The sequence below is a fragment of the Neovison vison genome, chromosome 4 (genome assembly GCF_020171115.1).
Source record: "Neovison vison isolate M4711 chromosome 4, ASM_NN_V1, whole genome shotgun sequence".
NCBI lineage: Eukaryota > Metazoa > Chordata > Mammalia > Carnivora > Mustelidae > Neogale > Neogale vison.
Genome location: NC_058094.1, coordinates 30,453,991 through 30,476,153, shown reverse-complemented (window position 1 = coordinate 30,476,153; position 22,163 = coordinate 30,453,991). Strand labels below are relative to the sequence as shown.

Here is a 22,163-nt window from a genome sequence, read left to right as displayed (position 1 = left end):
TAAATAAATAAAACCTTTAAAATAAATAAATAAATAAATAAAATGAAATGGGGCTGTTTCTGCATGACTGTCTCAGTTTATGATCTCCATAAATATTACTATCAGCTCCCATGTATCCAGAGTACCTGGAAAATATAGTACAATTTGCTTAACATGAATAACACAAATAAGGTATTTAGCATAACAGAGAGGTAACAAGAATTCCTTCTTTAGATTCTCTCTTCTTCATAGAATAATCCCAGTGCCTACATTCCTGACAGCTCTGAAAGTTTCAAAAGAGATTTTTCTCTTATCCATTCCCTTCCAAACTACTCTTAAGGTTGGCATGTATAAAACAGACCACATAAATTGCAACTCAAATGTAAACAAAATGTAGAGAAATAAAGAACACATGTCTAAAACATATTTTCTTGACCCTATCCTCCTGCAAATGTGCTTTATTTCCTGCTCTCAGTTCAATCCATCACGATCCACAACCATGTTTAGTTCTATTATCTAATACCTAGTCCCCATATTGCTGTCAGTTTACATACAGAAAACAAAGATTAGAGGGGTCTTTTAATATTGCTTCTTAAAAAGATGTTTGCAGAGATTGTTTCTAAATTTCTAAATAATATCTTCTTTTGTTTCCTATCACATTAAAAGCCACTTTAAAAAAGAAAGGTAGATGAGGGTCAAGTAATGCCTCATAAGAGAAAGGAGTTATTTTCAAATTGAAATAGTTTATAGTAGCACATTCCATGTTTAAATTTCAGCACAGTTCTGAGAAAATCTGATGAGGGCTTAAAGAATTGCATCATAGTATTACTAATAACTGTGGCACGGTGAGTGGGCGCAACCACAAGCAAGAGAGACAGAAAGCTATCTGAGTGTATGTCAAAGCATCACCTAAATTACACTATCAGCCTGACTGCTTGACTGGGTCAGAAAGAGAAAAGCCATGCTGTGCACAGAGCTTGAAATGTGAAGGTGGGACTCAGATCCCCAGAGGGGGCGCTACGCAGGCCAGGAAGTGAGGGGGCAGAGGTGAGTGCTGAGCATGACTCAACACAAGGTAGTCTCAGGTGCTAGCCCAGAGGCTGATTCCAAAACACTAATGATGGAAAGAATAATCTGGAAGTCACACTTCCCACCCCACCCCACAACAAAATGAGGACTAATAACACTAAAGTTAAAGAAGATCTTTGTAGGAACAGCTGAATCAAAGCAAACCAGTGGTTCAGTACTTTGGTGTTTATGAAACGACCTTCAGCGTATGTTTTCCTATTTCAAGCTGGAAGATATTAAGAGGAGGGTAGTAATGACAGGGCGCCATGTTTTTTAAAAGTATTTGTAGAGAAAAACTAAGATGATGTGTCTAGTTTCGGGGAGAAACAGTTTAAAGTTGGCTTCTCTAATGGACAACTCTAGCTTTATCTTTTATTTTATAGGAACAAGGAACACTTGGGTTTCCTAGACAGCAGGTTCTGCTCTTGGCCCTACCACTAGAAACTTGCTCTGTATCGCCTTGGACCAGTCAGAACCTCCCAGACTGCAGATCCTTCCTCCTCCCTAACGTAACTTGGGAGAATCACAACCAACCATTGTGTCAAGAGCTTAAAAAAATAAATCCTTTCTTAGCTCTGCAGAAGGTCTTCTTCATTCAGATCTCTGATCAAATATGACTCCCTCGATTTCCCTGAATACCCTGTATAAAATAATACACTTCTATCTCAATCGTTTTCTTGATTATCCTGCTTTATGTTTGTCACCAGTCTCCATCTCTACGCGAAACTGTGAATTCACCCACCCACTTCTTTATTGCCATGATTCCCAGCAGAAAATGTTCTGTAAAGGCTCTGAGTACTCTTATGCCTAGACCAGTGATTGCTACATAGCAGTGCTCCATAGTATCTGATAAATTAAAATTAGTTGTCACGGGATCTTAAAATACGACAAAGAATGCCATACACCTGGGACAAAATATTCTAGGCTGAGGTTATGTTGGCCAATCCTGAAGATTACAGTTACCCAAATGACAATTCCCCCTGCATGGGAACAAACTCCATGTCTCACCTCCAATGCTTTTGTTCTTCCATTTGTCATCTAAATATAATGGCATGTTTATATTTTTCTATTAATAGATTATCTAATGGGGACGCCTGGGTGGCTCAGTTGGTTAAGCAGCTGCCTTCAGCTCAGGTCATGATCCCAGCGTCCTGGGATCGAGTCCCACATCGGGCTCCTTGCTCGGCAGGGAGCCTGCTTCTCCCTCTGCCTCTGCCTGCCCTTCTGTCCGCCTGTGCTCGCTCTTGCTCCCTCTCTCTCTGACAAATAAATAAATAAAATCTTTAAAAAAAAATAGATTATCTAATGTACAACATGGTCCAAACTAGAAATCCCTCCCATTTGAAGCTCCAGGTTATATAGGAACAGAAAATTTAGTCCCTCCAGAATGAATTTCTTTAAAGCACAGGTCACAGGCAGATTTAAGGAGTCTTGATTAGTCTATAAGGGCTGACTACCTAAGAAGAGGCAGGATGGGGATGAAAAGCTGCCTGAAGCAAAGGCTTGGCAAATGCACGATATAGCTACTGGAAAAGCATTCAGTTCTTCTCTCATGAACAACACTCTTGGGCTTCTGTGACAACCGCAGAGCTTGCCAGTATCTTTCGGCAATTTGTGGAAGAACCATTGGATTTTAGAGTTGACTGGATCTTAGAAATTCACCACCCCCCACCCATACCCTCAATTTACGAATGAGGAAATAGAGGCCAAGAGAGGTTAAGTGACTTCCCAAGGGTCGTAGAATTAATGAGTTGACAGGGTGCAGAGACCCAGATCTTGTGATCTCCACACCAGAATGAGTGTCAGAAAAGCCCAAAGACTCTACAAGTATGTCATCAGAAATAAAAGGAAAAGGTAACTAATCCAGAAGAAAAGTCTGGGAAGGAACAGAGTGACTTCAAGTATAAATCAGTCCATGACTTAAGGTATTGCCAGGTATACTCTTTTTTGGAAAAGCAGATAAGCAGGCAATAATTAAGAAAAAATAAGCTAAAATATTATACTGGTTTTTACCTTGTAGCCATTTGTTGTCTCATTTTTAATAGATTTCAGTGTAATATCTTATACACTTAGTGACTATTCCATTTCGCTGACCTCTAACTCATGCCTTCCAGTAATCAAAAGCAGCTGACTTTAATGTGCCAGCGCTTTAGTGTGAAGGAGGTTAAGGCTGCATTTGTGTGCAATCAGGTTAAGATTGGCTCCAACAGGAGAGAAATCCATACATATGTTGAAAAGATCTGAAAAATGCCTGTATTCCCAACCTGATTACGACTACATTTTTGCATGGTTTGTCAAAGCAGATCACTGAAATCAAGTCAAGATGTAAAATGGGATAAAGTGGTTTTCTTCTCCATTCTTCCATTAATCACCATGACCTATGGAAGAAAGGAAATTTTCCCTCTCTCACCTGAGGCAAGGTGGGATACTCCGCTGAAAGTTATGCCAATTTTATCAACTGGTGCTCAAATTGCAAAATTATTTTTTTTAACTTTTAATTTCCTACATTTGTAAATAGAAGATTTTTTTTTTAATTGGAGAGTAACTTTCCATTTCTATCAACAATTCTATTTTAGTTTTCTTTTTACAAAACATAGAACAAGTTCTGATTCAACTTTCTGAACTTACTAAACTTAAAGGTCATATAAAAATTCAATTTCTTCAACTGAGGATGTTGATAAGGGATCAGAGTGATGGCTACTCTCGCTCTCCTAATAATATTTGGTACAACCTAAATATGAACTAAATCAGAGTTCATTACTGGTTCACTTTTCAAAAAGATTATTAGTAGATGACACACAAACATTTGTTTTGACATAATTTCAACTGCTGACAGTGTCAGGTTATATTCTGTGAAGACAGTATACTGTTGCTAGAAGCAAAAAAATATATATACACTCTCTCTCTCTCTCTCTCTCTCTCACACACACACACTCACACACACACATTCAATAAACATTATAGGTTAACAATGTTGCTGTTATCTACAAAATTTTCAAGCAAGACTGGGGCTAGGTCAAAATAATTTTGGAGAGGAGGGGAACATGCTGGTTCTTGTTACACACAAGCATGTTCATTATAGGAGCATTTTTGGGTTAATTTTTGTTATTAACGTAAACCACAATTGGGGGACCACATTGCTGGAAGAGGAATGGTGGGGGGTAGTTACATAAACAATATACAACAAAGAAAGTCTTTCTTTCCAATACCTGAATACATCAGGTTTGTTTTTAGGCACAAGGTTGCAGGTTAAATGCTCTCAGCTATCCAAGAAGTGGCTTATTAGTTTTGTAAGAAAATATTTTCTTTTATTTTGACTGAAAAATACTCAGTTTAACTGAACAAAACCATCCTTGTTAGTGAAAAGCAGACCCAAAAAAACTTTGTTTCAAAGACCCAGCAAAGAAAAGCAAAACTAATTCAAGAGGAAAAGCTCCCTTCCTAATAGTAGCTTCTGAATCTGGATCTAATAGTTCTCAAAAGCCGACCAGAGTCTTCAAGTCTTCAAAGTTTTGTCCTCCTCCATGGGCCATAGACATCCCTAGGCAGAAGCATACTAGGGATATAAAACCCATTTAACCAGACATATATTCTCTTTCTGGGCTACAGCTGCAGAGCTGGAAAGCAATGCACCAACAGTGAGAAGGAAGGCAAACAAATGTTTTGATTATTTTCAAGCGCGATTTTCCAAACACCACTTTCTTTTTTGCTTTCCTATTTTGCAACTAGAAAAACCCCCACTTCATCTCTGGAAACGTAGCGTCTGCTAGTGTGAAAACGGGAACAAGAGATTATGTTCTCAGAACCACAGCAACAATGCTAAAAACTGCATTTCCCTGTACTGACTGGGCTCCCTCCAGCACCTAAGCTTCTCCTAATTTGTAAATGGGCCGAATCCTGTTATTACAGAATAATTACGGCAAATCAGCACAATTACTACAAAGACATGAATAAACACACACATACCAGTAGCTGTTTTCTACAAATTATTATCCAAACAAAGGGAACCGGCTAATTGTGGTAACATTAAGACAACATTTATTCTTCCCAGTGTTTGGGCAAGTTTATTTTAAGTTGTCATCTTCAACTAGTAACGACGCAGATGACTTTACAGATTTCATAAACCTTTCTAATCTAAACTCTTCTCAGCTGAAAGTTGGCCACTTCCCTCAGAGCGACATCTGCAAAGGCCTGATTTTCCCGCTTTTACGGTCCATCAGCAACACACACACACACACAAACACACACACACACTCTCTCTCTCCTAGAAATCTCACTTTAGTAAGCTCATTTGTCATGCACTCTTCTAAATCATTTTGAGGCATTGTGAAAATGAAATACTCACTTTATATTCTTCTCAATTTAAGCACTTGTCTTGTAAGTGAGTACAGTGGGAAATTTTCCCCCGTCTCCAATGTTATTACCAAGTTTCCTTTGTGCTGCTCTGGGGGGAGGAGAACTCAGCAAGCACACAGCCCACGCAGGACAGGAATTCTCTGAACTCACCTCCCGGACAATGCCTCAGGGCCATCTTGCACCTCCTGGATTCGGCAATGGTTGGACATGGTATCGTATCCTTTGCTGGCTTTTTAACAATTTGCCGTGTTCTGGTTTCCAGACCCCATTTAAATCCACATGTGCGATTATTTCTGCTACAAGTTCCCCATTCACTCCAATGACCAACTTCACATCCTTCTAATAGAGAAAAAAAAAAAAAAAAAAAAAAAAAAACCAACAAAAAAACACAGATAATGACTTGGTATCCATTTTCTCCGCAGTCATCAAATTTATATAGCTGTGTTTCTATACAATCCCCTTCAGATAAATTCAGTTGTACAGCCCACAAAGATCTGTACTCCCCTTTTGGATGTTTCAATTTTTTGAACCATAGTGTTATTTTCACCTATAAGAAGCAACTACCACATAAGTAATTTAAAAACTATTACTTTGAATCTTAGTTCATTTTTTGAAGGACTATTAGTCCATTCTAAAGACACAGAAATATATACTCTTTAAAAGAGTTAACAGCTAAAATCTACATAAGATCCTCTTTTCAAACCAGGACAGAAGACAAAATATTACATGTTAATTCTGGATGACCCCATAGTAATTCTCGGGTGTGTTAGTTTTTCATTTTGTTTTGTTTTGTTTTGTAAGTATGTTAGTTTTATTTGGGAAGTCAGTAGTTCATAAAAAGGACAGGGATTTTATTTTGCATTTTCTGGTTATCTGAATTCTTTTAACAGGTATTTAAAAACCACAGTATGTATTTCTTACTTCCTAAATTGGTGCTCTATCTTACTATAATCGGGTACAGTCAGATATGTAAAAATGTTTGTTTATACGTAAAAGCTTTCAGCATCTCCTTTTGTAAATCCATACACTAGAAATGTCAGCTACCATCCAAACCCCTGGACTGACTGATAAAGGGATAAAAATACGTAAAGTTAAACCTCCTCACCAAATTCACCATTAAAATGCCCCTTCGAACTAGCAGATTAAGGACCCGGGCCTGGAGTCCACACACAGTATTTTAATATTTCAGATCTCAGCAGGCATCGTGGTTACTCTGAGATTTTTCAAAGCTGTTTAAGATTTTTATTTAGGGAAGTGCATAGGACTCTATTTGTAATTTTTTATATTTAAGGATTTCATAAGAGTTTGCACTTAACATGTGTAACGGGTGTGGGTCTTGTCTCTCAAAAGCAAATCCAACATTCTGAATATCTTGTTCTAGTGACTTTTTTAATAGTGTGTCACCTGTACGAATGTATGAATCCACACATAAACAGGAACATAAGTACATATTTCTTCAAAAACCTGTTATTTAAATGTGTTCTCTGCAAACCTTCAAATAAATAATTACAGACTCTTTCAACAGTATTTCTGCAGAAAAGAAGTTCTTATTCTTTTTAAGTCTCCATTTTAAGGGGATGGAAAGTCTCGCTTATAATACATAATTCTGTTATAGATCATATCAGATGTATAACATGTCAAATAAAATTTGCGAGTGGGGGGTGCAAGTGGGTATGGGGACAATGCCATTACACCTGAAGATTAGAGTCATTCAATTAGGCATTCACCAAAGTGTAGGTACTATAGATCTTTGCCTTTTCATCAGCTGTAAAAAATGTCAGTGTTTTTCCAACACTCTAAAAGTATAAAACCTATAAAATGGGTATTACTAATTATTCATGAATTATTCATGAAGGGTGTAGGTGTATATTAAGTTATGCATTCTAGATATCTAAATTTAGTAAAAGTAACATTGTTTTAATGTACTTTTGCAACATGCAATCATCAACAAAATCCATTTTACACAAAACATTTCTTCCCAGTTTTTTTAAATGGCTAAACAAGAAACTCTATAATTAATCTACAGAACCAAACTGACAGAACAGCTGACTACATGGTACTACTTGAAAATTATTTTTCTTTTACACAAAATGTTCTTCTCTAACAGTTATTAATTAAGGTAAGAAATATAGGAGTTACAGATGATAAAACCATACCAGCACTTCAACAGTTGAACTAGCTAACACACAACTAGCAAATTTTATAGTAAGATTTAGCAGGAGACTACCCATGTATTGATGCCTAAAAAATTCAAGTCAGCAAAGACCTTAAGTAAATAGTCAGTTCTAATTAACAATAAGAGAACCAATTTGGTTTTGAGTTGAATATATCCAGCATGCATTATTTTTTCAAGAATCAGGTGTTAAAAGTCTGAAAGTTACATGAAAACTACTCACCCACACATTCCATGGATTCATCTAATGGTGCAAAACCATCTGGACATTCATCAAAGCAGCGGCCTCTATGCAAATAAAAGCCGACTTTGCACTTGGTACAAAAGTCTTTGCTAAAGCAAGAATCACAGTTTTCTATTCTGCATCCTAAAAAACAATTTTAAAGAGAAAAAGAAAATTTCAGTCAAGTGAAATTGACTGTTTTGCAAATAACACGCACAAACTTACCAGTTAGCTCCATTGAAATTCTAGTGGTCAGAGAAATATGTGTTCAACTCATTTGTTTCCTAATGCCTTTGCATTCTAAATCACTCTTACCTCTTCCAACAGCTCACCACATCAATGGGCTAAGACAGCATTCCAGCCTAGGGCCCTAGACAGCACAAGACCCTTCAGAAAATTTTGCAACTCCAAATGAGATTAAAACAAAGGATTGAAATTGCATTGCTGCTAGGACTGAAATCTGTTCTACTCTTCAAAAGACCTACAATGAAAAACAACGGGAACACTCTAACCAGTATCTTCTGTTTCAGGACAGTAAATTAAAATTCTGTTTAATGCTGGTCAGTGCTGGCATTTACTTCTAGCAGAAGGTATCTTAACTTGGAAGGGTAGTGTAGGTCACTAGTTTGCAAACCTACAAGGTGCCAAAGGCTTTACATTTCCCTTTAGTCTTTATAATAATCCTACAAAGTGGGCAGTAGTAATCCTATTTTGCAAAAAAAGGAACCTGAGATTAAGAGAAGTCACATAGCTAACAGTGGCTGAGCTGGGTCTGAGAGGCCCCCAAATTGATTGCCTTTTAACTCTGTAATCTTTTCTCTGTAACGCACTAACAGAATTTTACTAGTTACAGATTGTGAAAAAGAAGTGCTTTTTAGGGGGCACCTGGGTGGCTCAGTCATTAAGCATCTGCCTTTGGCTCAGGTCATGGTTCCAGGACACTAGGCTCCAGCCCCACATCGGAGCCCCACATCTGGCTCCCTACTCAGCACGTAGCCTGCTTCTCCCTCTCCAGTTCCCCCTGCTTGTGTTCCTTCACTCACTTTCTGTCATAAATAAATAGAATCTTTAAAAAAAGGAAAAGAAAAAGAAGTTTTAAGTCTGCTAGGTCTGGGTTTGAATCCCAGCTCGGCTCTTAGCAGCTCTGTGACTCAGGACAACAGGCCTCTGATTGTCTATTTCCCTCTGTGTAAGCACAGGAACATCACTGACTTTATGAGGCTGTTGCAAAGATTTGTAATAGCATATGCAAATCGGCTGGCTTATAATAGATGCTCTGCACACAGAAACAATAGATTAGAAACACGTGTTTTCCCACTAACCCACACACATTACAACAAAGTGTAAAAAGAAGAACTACTTTATAGGCTAAGTATCCTAGGTCAGATTCCCTGGTAGGCCTGGGACATCTGGACCAGAGATAATTGGCTTGCACAGGTGAAAATAAATATACCCGACTCGTCAAGGAGAGCAAAGAAAAGCAGCTTGAAGGATTCATTAAAAGCTCAGATTTTCAGGGTGCCAGGACCCAGGCGTCAGGCTCTCTGCTCAGCAAGGAGTCTGCTTCCCTCTATCTCTCTCTCTGCCTGCCTCTTCGTCTACTTGTGATCTCTCTCTGTCAAATAAATAAATAAAATCTTTAAAAAAAAATCTCAGATTTTCGACAGATTATAGTACTATAATATATAGTATTACTTAGAACAGACTTAATGGATGGCAATTAACAATACATAAAGCTCTATCAAAACTCCATGGCATCACGTTTATTCACTTAACAAGCCCCCGAATGCCACTACTGGATCTGGTCCCTTAAGGATTCAGAAAAAACTTTAAAATGGACAGTTCCTGTAAGCAAAGAGATAATGGGATAGAAAAATATAACTGAAACAGGAGAGCACTGAATAATTTGAAAATCAAGAAAATAAAGTCAAAAAGTAGAATTTAAAGACAAAAAAATTGGTTGAAATAGATTGCATTTTAAATAATGACAAGGTTCTGGACCTATAAAAAGAAAATGGCAACTCTTCACCTCTCAGTTTGGGGTTTAACAGGTCTTCATGGATTAAATGACCGCCGTGAAGCAGCTAACTCAATCTGTAAGATGTTACCAAATTTACGGTTGGAAAACCAACTATGTATGGGTGAAAGTCTGTAGTCCAATTACACTACTGCTCTTTTCTGGAGGATGGTGGATAAAGAAGAAGAGTTTATCACCCCATAAAATTTGCATTTGTAATCTTAAATGCTGTAGCCTGTATTTTAATGAGACGGTGGTCTACAGCTGGCCAGTAGCTTCTTAACCATGGTCAAAACCCAGGACGTCAGTCCACAAATTGTTAGTTTTCTTGCTTTTTTTAAAAAGCAAGCAGCCCTTCCTATCGGCTGAATTATTTTCCAAGAAACGATAAACATTCCGAAGATAAAACAGAACTGAGGGGTGAAGAGAACAAAGCATTTACATTAAGAAAAGAGGACTATACACTTCATAAATCAGCTCTTATCTACAAAGTCTGCGTTTTCTTTAAAACACAGATTATACCAATAAGCTCTTTGGCCTAAAAGTTGCAGCAATGAGCATTTGGAAATAATGTTACAAGGTCCTCTGCTAATTTTGAACTGTTAATTGTAACTCACCTTCCTCATTTCATTCTATGCCCCTAATACCAGTTCATAGAATGTGGAATTTCTGAAATGCCTATCATTCTCTGTAAAGTCTCTTAGGACTTCTTCAGGCATAAATCCTGCTTAAAGAAAGCTTGATTATTTGTCCTCAAATTTAAGTAGAATAAATATCCAACACATTTAAATTGTAGACTACTTCAGCCATGAAAAAGCATGAGGTATTATGAGCAATGACTGAGAATAAGCTCTAAGATCCACCATTAAGTGAAAAAAACAAGTTGCAAGATATAGAGAGTGTGGTACAAGAAAAATGTGCTTGGGTGTGCGTGCGCACGTGTGTGTGTGTGTGTGTGTGTAGGAGCTTTGAGAAATTAATTTGGGAAAGGTGGTGGAATTTTGAAATAGGTTAAAAATTACCATTTAAGAATGAAATCTTTTATGAATCTTTTGTAATTGTAATACATGTATTAAAAGTAAAACAGAAGTTATTTCCATGAATGCTGTGACCGGCTTAAATTTACAGAAAATCATGCTATATGAATGTTCTGAAATAAAATCTTTTGATTCCAACTGGTAAGAATGAATCAAGGAATAGTATTCTATCCCCAATTTCTTCAGAATTAGAAATTCTGAAAAATTATGTGCATCACATTATACCCCTTATAATGATGAACCTTTCTTAGCCTTCGAAACACACAACTGTTTGACCATCTCTGGTTCAGTATTCTTTGTTTCTATATGTTCCAGGGTGCTTTTCCTTCATTCAAGTCATTAGGGGGAAAATCCCTAAATATTACTTGTTCAACAAAGCATTTAAACAGAAGCTTTGATTGGCACCAAGTTCTAACATCATCCGCTGACCTTCGTGGTCTCAGTGACTTGACCACAAACAAAACCAGTGCAGACGGCCCACACACTCTGCAGTCTAAACGGACACAACTCATCTAATCACCAACACCTTTGAACTGAAAGCTTTTTAAAACAACAGCATAAGCCACCTACCCTGACAATCTGTCCCTTGACAGGCTTCCTAGAAACCTTTCCTCACCAGTTCCAGCCCCGTGCACAACCCCCTGTCCTGTTCAGCTACTTCTCGAACTAACTCTTCTGTTTTGGAGAAAACCACTCGGTATGGCCTCACAGTTCTGAGCTTTCCTCTTTAGCCTGTACCCATGCTCCCAGAAACTTCTTCAACTTGCTATCTTTAAATAAGTGAGATTCACATCAACTTGATTAATTCCTTTATAGAAAAGTGAAACATTCTCATTATAAATAAAAATTCAAAACAGGTGAAGATACAGATATACTCTTATTTACCTGAATGGTACATCACGCCTGCTTTCCAGAATTAGACATTCTATTAACAGTCTGGGAAAATCTTTTTGCTAATCTTACCAATAAGTGAGTTTTAAAACACCAACAGGATGATTCAGTAGACTGATGAACTTCAGAAAACTCTATACGGCTTAAGAAAACAAGAATACCAAAGTTTGCTAAACATGGGTCTCTGTAAAAATCTGTACTTTAAGGCCTTATTCAGAAATAAGACCCTGGTTCAGCCAACTTACATGCTTCTAAATTACAGCGCCTCCTCAAAAATGTAATCCAAGCGAACACTGCCAATGTCGGTTTAAGTAAAATTACTGTCCAAGTGAAACTGTGTCCAAATGCAATCTGATGAGGCTGTCATTTGGCAAAGTGAACTTACTGTGGCCAAGAAACAAAATAGGGTAGGTAACCTTCTCCTGTCCTTCCATGGTATCCATACAGGTTCCATTATAGCATTCTTCAAATTATACTGAATGTTCAGTTCAACAGTTCATTCTAAACATTCTCCAAAAATGGAGCATGTGCCAGGTATTGTACCATACCCTGAAAACCTAAAATTATAATCCCCACTCCCTGGCCTAGAGGAGCAAAAGCTACGGGGAGGGGGCCACGAGGCACTCACACAGCATTGCAACACAGCGTGGTAGATACTAAAGGCATGTGCTGTGTACATTAGAGACAAAAAAAAAAAAAAAATCTGTTCTGCCATTACAGTTTTTTTTTTTTTCTTTCAGTCTGTAAATTCTTTATTTCTAACATAGTGTCGAACACTTGGTGGAGTTTTCATGCTTACCAAGTGCCATTTAAAAACTCAATTCCTTTATATTTAAAAACTCATCTGGATGCCCCTAGTAGGAGATTGCTTGCACATGCCCTGTAAATATCTTTAATACAGAAAGAAAAGCCATGGTTGCTGGAAGGGATTGTAAATCTTACTGGAAGAACAAATAATGCAACACCTGAAAACAATCATAATTGGGAACATAAGTACCGAAGCATGGCTGGGAATATATGTCACAGAAGTTGGAACATCAGCTGAGCAGGTTTGAGAGAGACAGCGGGAAGAGTTGTGCCTGGCCAGCACGACTCCATTCAGAATTCCCCAACAGAGAAAACTCACAGGGCACATGATGGACCCAACGAAAAGGGGCTTCTGTGAGCGGGAGATTAGAATCGGGAATGACTACTTGGGTGTAGACGGCTGTAGGTAGGGAATTCCACTTCTTATTTTACTTCATTTCAAACAAGGAAGTTAAATTAGAAATTTGTATGATTTCAAGTATTAAGTAATAATTAATAAAAATGAAGATTGGTTCAAGCTTAGGGCTTGAAGTGAGAAGTCTTCATAGATTTTTTTTAATATTTATTTATTTGACAGAGATCAAAAGTAGGTAGAGAGATGGTGGGGGAGGGGGGAAGCAGGCTCCCCGCTGAGCAGAGAGCCCTACGTGGGGCTCGATCCCAGGAACCTGGGATTATGACCTGAGCCACCCAGGTACCCCCTTCATAGATTTTTTTAAAAAGAGTTTATTTATTTGACAGACAGAGATCACAAGTAGGCAGAGAGGCAGGCAGAGAGAGAGGAGGAAGCAGGCTCCCTGCTGAGCAGAGAGTCCGATGCAAGGCTCAATCCCAGGACCCACGCATCATGACCTGAGCCAAAGGCAGAGGCTTTAACCCACTGAGCCACCCAGGCACCCCTCTTCATAGATTCTTGAGCAGGAGAGAAACATGACTAAGATGGTACCTGGTTTGTTCCCTGATTTCAACAGATAGAAGTGCCAGGAGGCCAAGCATCATGCTGGGGAGCTAAGAGGCACAGATGAAAAGGCAAGGTTCCCACACCTCAGGATCTTGGTCTACTAGAAGCAAAAGTACACAGGGAGGTAATGAGATAGTAATGTGATTACTCTTTCGTATATACAGAGTAAGCGGGGGAGTGCATACTTTCAGGAAATTAAGTTTCCTGAAAGAAGGAAGAGAGTGGGTAAGAAAAACCACCAAGAGGCTCAACACTAGGTGGTAAATGTCAAGGGAAAGGGAGTTACAATCCATCAATACAACTGACAAACTGTGTGGAAGAGATGAAAAACAAAGAGAAGCCAAAGATCCCGTTACCTACTTCTCCTTTGGTGGCTCTGCCCTCTCCAGGATTTGGCACACCAAGAGAGTTTTATCTTCCCACCAAAATCCAGGTGACAAGAACCATCTGTTAACTGAATAGCTCAGAATGGCCACTAATAGAAACAAAAGGATTAAACCTTAAATTAAAAGCAGAAAAAAACCAGCCTTTGTTAAACTCAATTGTGATAATGTAATCTATATTGTGATTAAATACTGGAGAAAGGGAAACAATCAGTGAGGTAGAGAGGACCTCAGACACATACAGATACATCCTTTTCTATTTATTCTTCATAATCAGGGCTGTTGGGTGGGTATAAGCAACCTTAGCACACCATGAAAATCTGACTGCTTACTGTCCATCTGCCCTTTAGTGGGTATCTCCATTCAGCATTCCATTCAGAATGTAACAGACACTGACGCCCACTAGGAGTATTTGGCCTCTGGACTGGAGTTGTAAGTATTAAAGAGCATAAAGCCAGCCCCTGGAAAACCCTAGAGCATCTCTGCTCAGTGTATGCTAAAGCTTTAACAGATATTCACAGGACAGGTTATTCCAAAAGACATTCAAAATTAGAATGTTAGCTGTTTTTCACATGGGAAGTACTAAACTGTGTAACTTAATATGGGAGTTTTTAATTGTTTAAATATTTTTAGGCTTCTCTAACAACTTCAAATACTGCTATTTAACATTCCTTCTCAAAACTTGCAATGGCTTATGTATCCCTAACTAAAGTTTTTAAGCTTTATGTTACCAAAATCATGCATTTTCAATATATACTATGGCAATAATCCCATTAGACTAGGGACTGTTAAAAACTATGACCTAAAATTTAAAATTATATTTTTTGTAGTATGGTCTAAGTTACACATAGCTCTTTAGAAGCTCCATTATGTTTCAACCAAAAAATAATAATAATAAAGGACACATTCAGAGATTTCAGGACTCAGTGTTTCATACTTACAACTGAACAATTTTGGGATGACATAGAAAACCAGCACTACTAAGCTAAAAGAAGACCCAGGGTAGAAATCTGTGTAAAACCTACTGGAATGGGGTTAAGTCAAGATTGTCCTTATTAGTTAGGAGAATTAGCAGAGAGTGAAATTCTACTATGTCAAGTGCAGAATAGGAGCCAAAGGCAGAAAATAAGAACTATGTTGAGAATATAGTGGCCTTTCAAATAGCACAGTAGTTAGCAGATCTGGGGTCAGAATCTTGGCTCATTTACTATTATATGACTGTGGGCAAGTCAGCAAAACTCTCTGCCTCAGTATCATCATCTATAAGAAGAGGTAACATTAGTTCGTATCTCAGAGTTGTTGAGAGAATGCAGAAGAGTTGACAGAGGCAAGGATTTCAACATAGTTTCTACTGTGTAATTAGTGATCAAAGAGTGTGAGCTATCATGAGTGTAGACATTTACCAACTAGGACAGTCCAAGATGGTGGATGAAAGGAAGCACAAACAAGATAGAATACTCCATGGTAGTGGATATGTAGGTACATATGTATATATAATCATTTTAATAAATTTTTATGTATGTGCACTACTCAAATGAAAGATATTACCCAAACACCAATACCTGTAGTCAATATAATGGCTTTAGCCTTGTTTAGGTCATGCACCTAAAGAAATGGAATATAATTATTCATCGGTTACCTACATAGAAAGTCCTCTACTTCAAACATTAGGAACCAGGACTTAGCAAAACAGAGCTCCAAATGTAATTTTGACCTTAGTAGGGGAAATTACATCCTCTCTGTGCCCTACTCCCTTCAGCAGCAGAGAGGAGGGGGAAAATACTAGACCTAACCATATCAGATGATTGTTTGGAGTACCAAATTTAAGATGAGAACAAAAAGGATAGGTGAAAAGTACCACATAAAAACTGCATTGTTCCCTAAAGCTAAATAAGCCCACCCAAAATATTATTATACTGGGTATCACAAAATATTCAACAGATATTGCTTGAAAAGCGCAGTGCCCCTTTTTAAGTACAATGAAACTGTTCAATTTTGGAAGTACATTAGGGTGGTCTATCATAGCCATTAGGGTAGTGACCACAAGGGCAGGAAAATTCTCACTTTGGTTGTAATTTTAATCAAGTTGCAATTAGATATGATGAATGGAATCCAGCCAGAAATTTGCACATTGTTTTTCAAGTAGCTATAAGAGTTCTATCTTATATGTCAAAGTGTCCTTTATTTCAACTTTGGAAGATACATATACTATCAAAAATACTTTTCTCCCAGCTCATTTTACAGTGTTGCAACAGTTCATTTTTTAAAAATATCCCAAACTCAAATTTGTGAAATATGTTAGTAGATGCACTAAAATATCTGAATGCTTAAGAATTGTATCTTGCCAAGGGGGGGGGCGGGAAGCCACAACTATATCTTGCCCACCCACACACAAACACACAAATCTGAAGAAACACTGAGGTTTGTGTATAAAATCATGTGGCCAAACAATGAGGAACTATAAAAATGTTGGCTCCATTTTTCGTATATTAAAGTAATGCATATTTGAAGCCATTCTCAAGATAACTGAAATTAAAACATAGACACATTTGCCTTGAATACAAAACTAGGTGTTTAAAGGGACTTCTTTACCCACTTAAAGCAGATCAGAGGGGAGGGCAATTACCTCAAAATAAAATAGGGAAGGAATGTGATAACAGTTTAAAAAAAAAAATCGTAAAGCAAATGAATGTCTCCTATCAAATTTTATTTCCCTACCAAGCAGCAGATTGCTCATCTTGGTTACTCTTTGTGCTTTTCCTTTTTTTTGTTGGAAACTTGTCAACCTTTCATATGAAGGTAGAACCAGAGCAGCTTAATAAACTTCAGACCTGGGACTTTGAGGACTTTCTCTAAATACTGGAAAATGCATCTCTCTCCACCCAACGAAACAGGAGAGTATATGGAAACTAATACAGGTCTTGCTCGCCACTCAACCCTCATGCGAGGAAGACAAGAACAATCTCTTAATCCCTTCACACTCCCAAACTGGCAAACTTTTCCTCTAAAGGGCCAGGTAGTGAGAATTTTAGGTCTTTAGGGCCATGCCATCTCTGACTAAACTCTTCAACTCTGGTAGAGCAAAAATAGGCCCACATCTACAGTATGTAGATGATTCAGTGTGGCTGCTTTCCAATAAAACTTTATGCGCACTGAAATTTGAAGTATCACTTTAAGTTTTTTTAAGTTTTTTTTTTTTTTTTTAATTTGACAGACAGAGATCACAACTAGGCAGAGAGGCAGGCAGAGAGGGAGGAGGAAGCAGGTTCCCCACTGAGCAGAGAGCCGATGCAGGGCTCGATTTCAGGACGCTGGGATTATGACCTGAGCCGAAGGCAGAGGTTTTAACCCACTGAGCCACCCAGGCGCCCCATGAAGTATCACTTTTGTGTACTACGAAAGATCACTCCTCTTTTGATATTTTCCCCAACCACTTAAATGCCTAACAGCTATTCTTACAAGAGCCCCACAAAAAAGGTGGCACTGGATTTTTGCCCATAGGTCATGGTTTGCTAACCCCTAGCCTATGGAAATGATTCAAAGCCATGGGGCGTATTGCAAGAGAAAGGAAAAAAGAAAAAGATTTCATTTTTAAAATCCCAAATGGTAGCTTTTAAGCTTAGGGGGGCATAGTGATGTTTTATTTACATCATCTGACAGTGCAGAGATGACAAATACCAAAGGAGTAAGAGGATGTGGAAATGAGTTATCTCAATGTGGGAACATATTTAGTTTCATGTTTCTCGTACCATACTGATAAATCAAGAAAGAGGACTCCTTATGAGTTGCCAATAGATCAAAATTCTTTGCTGTTTTAATAAGCTTTTAGTTTCTTGATTACATGTGACATTGACTTATCAGTGAAGGGTTGGTTAGAGAGAAAGAAGAGAGAATAACTTTATCAAACAATGCCTTTTGGTTAAAACCTGCATAACATTTATGCCTAGCATCATGGTCTGATATACCTGCCAACTCTGTTTGTGAAGATGGCTTTGTTAGGTCTGCTTACCCAGCCTGATGACAAAAGTAGGTATTTTCAGCCATGCTATGTATTGGCAGCAAACACTCAGGCTTATCAGTGGACTTCTCAGAACTTGTTACCTGCTCTGTAAATGGGGATAATACTGCTTCAGTCCTAAGATTACCAGGAGCAAATGAAAGGATGGACGCAAATGCACTTTAAACAGAAAGTGCAAAATAGAAGACTTATTTGCACAAAGGAAAACAGCACAAGATAGCATCTGCCATTAAAACAAGGACACTATGGACTCTGAAAAACAATCTGAGGGGTTTGAAGTGGCGGGGGGGTGGAAGGTTGGGGTACCAGGTGGTGGGTATTATAGAGGCCACGGATTGCATGGAGCACTGGGTGTGGTACAAAAATAATGAATACTGTTATGCTGAAAATAAATTAAAAAAAAATAGAATAAAAAGTCTAAAAAAAAAACACAAGGATACTGTCAAACTTGGGTCTAGACAGAAATAAGAGGCTCATTCAAAAAATTACGAAGCCCACAAGAAAATTAAATGTAAGCTTGAGAACTAAGATTTCGTTAATTAAAGAGCAGAGCAGACTTCTTACTTTTCAACCATTAGGATTCTGATTAAAAATAAAAAATCTTCCTTTACAAATATTTAAAATTATAAAACCAAGTTTGCCACAGAGAAGAAAATAGTTATTCCAGCTCTCAGGATATCTATTTGATAGAATTTAGCTTCCAGAATAAATAGAAAGTATGGACCATTAGTTTTCTCCAGAAGGTTATGTACTATCATTTAGAAAGAGTGGTTGGCAACAGAGGCTTTGGCTTGGCTGCCATGGACCAGCGTGTCAAACATCCCTGGGGTGAAGGGAATAACCTTTATCACAGTTGTTGGTGGCATCTCTGATGTGGCTTACTTCTTAGAACCCTTAATGGCTTAATCACACTGGGGCTACAGGTCCCAATGGTCAGAATGGAGATGATTCTGCTCCAGCCACAGGAAGACCACTGTCATCTTTCAAAGGCTCAAGATAGTCATGTCATTTACCTGCTTTAAAATCCTTGGTGGCTTCCGTTCACTTCCAGGATCAGCTTGACTTGACAGCCCAAGATCCTTCTCAAACCCTTGATTTGAGAGCCCAAGATCCTTTTGAGCAGAAGGATCTTCTACTATCCTCTTACTTTCCTTCTACTTCCTTCTATCCTTCTAATTCCTGAGTCTCATCACCAGGGGCACCTGTACACTGGCCAGGGTAAAGTTTCCTCCAAACTCCCCAAGTTCTCCCAGCATACAGATACCGGAGACAACAAGGGAAAGAAACCAGCTTTCTTTGGGAAAGAAACCAGCTTAAGAGAATGCCCTCTCAAAAAGTGTCAAATTAAAGTGAGGACCTACCCCCCCCATTCGAAAAAGAAATTCTGAAGTTTAATAATATGTTTGGTTAATTTATTTTCCACAAGAAGCAGCATGGTATGGTTAAAGAAACATAACTAAGTGAAATAAATCAGACACAGAAAGGCAAATATTGCATGATCTCACTTATATGTGGCATCTAAAAAGAGAGGAGAGAGAGAGAGAAGGAAAAGAAAGAAAAAAACTCAGGGGGGGAAAAATCAGGTTTGTGATCCCGAGGCTGAAGGTAGGGTGAGGGGGGGGAATGGAAAGAAGGTGGCAAACATACAAACCTCCAGTTGTAGGATAAATGAGTACTAGGCATGTAAGTTCCAACAAGATGAACTATCATCAGGACTGTTTCTTGGTGTATTTGAAAGGTGTTAAGAGAGTAAATACCAAAGATTTCACCACATCTCATTTCTTTTATTCTTTGTATTTAAGTGAGATGATGGATATAACAAAATGTACTGTGGTAACTGTCTCATAAAATATGTAAGTATAATTATGCTATACACTTAAATATCCATAGTGCTATATGTCAATTATATCTCAATAAAAATGGGTTAAAACAAAACAAACAAAAAAAAGAAACACAGGTGTTAGCATCAGAGAAAATCCTAGACCTCATTCTTAGGTCTGCTTATGTGTCCTTGGGTAGGTTTCTGAGGCTCTCTGAGCTTGTTTTTTCAGTGATAAATTTGACTATCTATATCACAGGGTTGTTGAGAGAGCATTAGAAGAGCCATTCCCACCAGGAATTTGAGGAGAGGAGCTGGTCTGGACCAGCAAAAAGCAGTCATTTTTGGAGGCTGTTGTAGAATCATAGAATATTAGACCAATGACCTCACAGCCTCCCTTACTTTTTACATGTAAGGACACCAGTACTCAGAGAATATGAGCTTCACCCAACATCAGAGTATGTCAGGACACCTTACTGGTGTCTAGCCCAGGAGCCAGCTGTGAACAGAGAAAGCTGAAGGATCCTCTCAGTCTGTGTAGTCACCATGATCCCTTATCTCCTGCCCATAAACACTCCCTGGCTCTTCCTGTCAAAACATGGCCCCAGATCATGGTTTACAAAGTTTCAATTCATGTGGAAGCCATATTTCAGTCAGAATCTTTATCAACAAAGTCAAAACAAAAGTGAATTAGACTCTAAGATACCAGACACAATTGTAAATTAGAATATGAAATATGAAATGCGCTCGGATACACAAAGTAATGGCAATCTCAAAGAAGAGCAAGTCATGAGAAAGTAGAGAAGGCAAAGATGGGAGTTGGGGAAGGGGGACTCGGGATTACTGGAAGCCTCCAGTGTTTTCTATTCTATTGTGATCAGGTCAGCAGGGCACACAGACAGATACAGGATTACTGATCACAATCACACTGATGATTAAGGAGGGATACGGGAAGGCCACATACTTCCTCAAAATATCCTCATATGCTTAGGTGGTACTAAAACTTGACTTTTACTAAATACAAAGTGCCTTATTTGGTAATCAGCGACAGATGGAGAAACATAATTACAGATGAAGAAACATAATTATTACACTGTAGCAATTCTCAAAGTGGAGTTTCTTTTTCTTTTTTTTAATTAATTAATTAAATTATTTATTTGACAGACAGAGATCACAAGCAGGCAGAGAGGCAGGCAGAGAGAGAGGAGAGAGGAGGAAGCAGGTTCCCTGCTGAGCAGAGAGCCCGATGAGGGGCTCGATCCCAGGACCCTGGGATCATGACCCGAGCCGAAAGCAGAGGCTTTAACCCACTGAGCCACCCAGGCACCCCCAAAGTTGAGTTTCTGACCCAGCCCCTCAGCATCAGCTGGGCACTTGTTGAAAGTGGTAAGTTCTTGGACAGCATCTCATATCTACCATATCAGAGACTTGGGTCACAAGGGGAACCCCTTAGTGTTTTCACAGGTGTTAAACACCAAATGTCCCCTAACCCTTCTATCTAGCCATCCAGGTGGGGTGAAGACAGGAGAAAATAAAGCTAAGTTACACAATTTCCATCATCTTTCAATTACTGTTCTCACCTAACTGCTAGCATGTCCCTTCTCTGACCCCTTTTATGAATCTGTAATACACCAACCCTAATTTTCTCTTGTGCTTTAGCAGTACTTTGGGTAATAGTTTTAAAACACTATTGTCTGTTTTTGGTTTTTTTTTTTTTTTAGAATGCCTATTGTTATATTTTTAATTTAAATTCAATTAGCCAACATATCCATGGTCTGATTCTCATAAGTTTCACCTGCAACCCAATTGGGTCTTCAGTCCATCCATAAGCATCTTCTAAGTAAAGACATTCTTATTTTTTAATTTCTCATATAATCCCACCAATACAGATACCATAACAACGTATTTGTTAGCGGTCTGCATCTGTATAGATCTTTGAACACATCTCATACAGACTTTATAGTTCTCATAGTAATTATATACCTCCCTCTCACAGTTCATAGTTCTTCAGATTTGATTAAAAATATTTTAAACATTTGTTAATTTTAAATACTGAGACCTTTTCCCAAATGCATCATTAAACTTCATGATTCAGAAATGGCAGGTGTTTCTAACAGCACTTGAATTTAACATGTAGTAATTCTTTAAAAACACCTAAACACTGGTCTTGGAGTTTACAAATTAAGGGATGGTTATATTTAACTATGAGTTTTCTCATATGTTCAAAATTACTAGTTTTTAAGCCTATGTCATTTCAAAAACATGTCAACATTCTCTTAGCCTAGAACACATTTTTACAAACTGCCCAAATGAAGCAAAATCATAAAATATGGCAGAAAGAACTAAAAACAAAAGTAGCAAATTGTCTGGATTCTGAGCTCATTTCTGTAATGTTTTATTTACAAATGATTTTTGAAAATACACTGCCTCT

General features: G+C 38.1%; 1 protein-coding gene across 3 annotated transcripts in view; it reads right to left on the bottom strand.

Annotated features, from left to right (window-relative positions):
• The window catches only part of RSPO2 (R-spondin 2), a 155,832-nt gene that overhangs the window by 43,560 nt on the left and 90,109 nt on the right, over positions 1–22,163 (bottom strand). For 2 of the 3 annotated variants that reach the window (XM_044245088.1, XM_044245090.1), the window contains 2 exons: positions 7,800–7,943; positions 5,554–5,742 (listed from right to left, as the gene is read on the bottom strand). In XM_044245088.1, coding sequence (XP_044101023.1) covers positions 5,554–5,742; positions 7,800–7,943 — 333 coding nt within the window. The remainder of the gene's footprint in view (positions 1–5,553; positions 5,743–7,799; positions 7,944–22,163) is intronic. The other variant, XM_044245089.1, reaches the window with a different exon arrangement.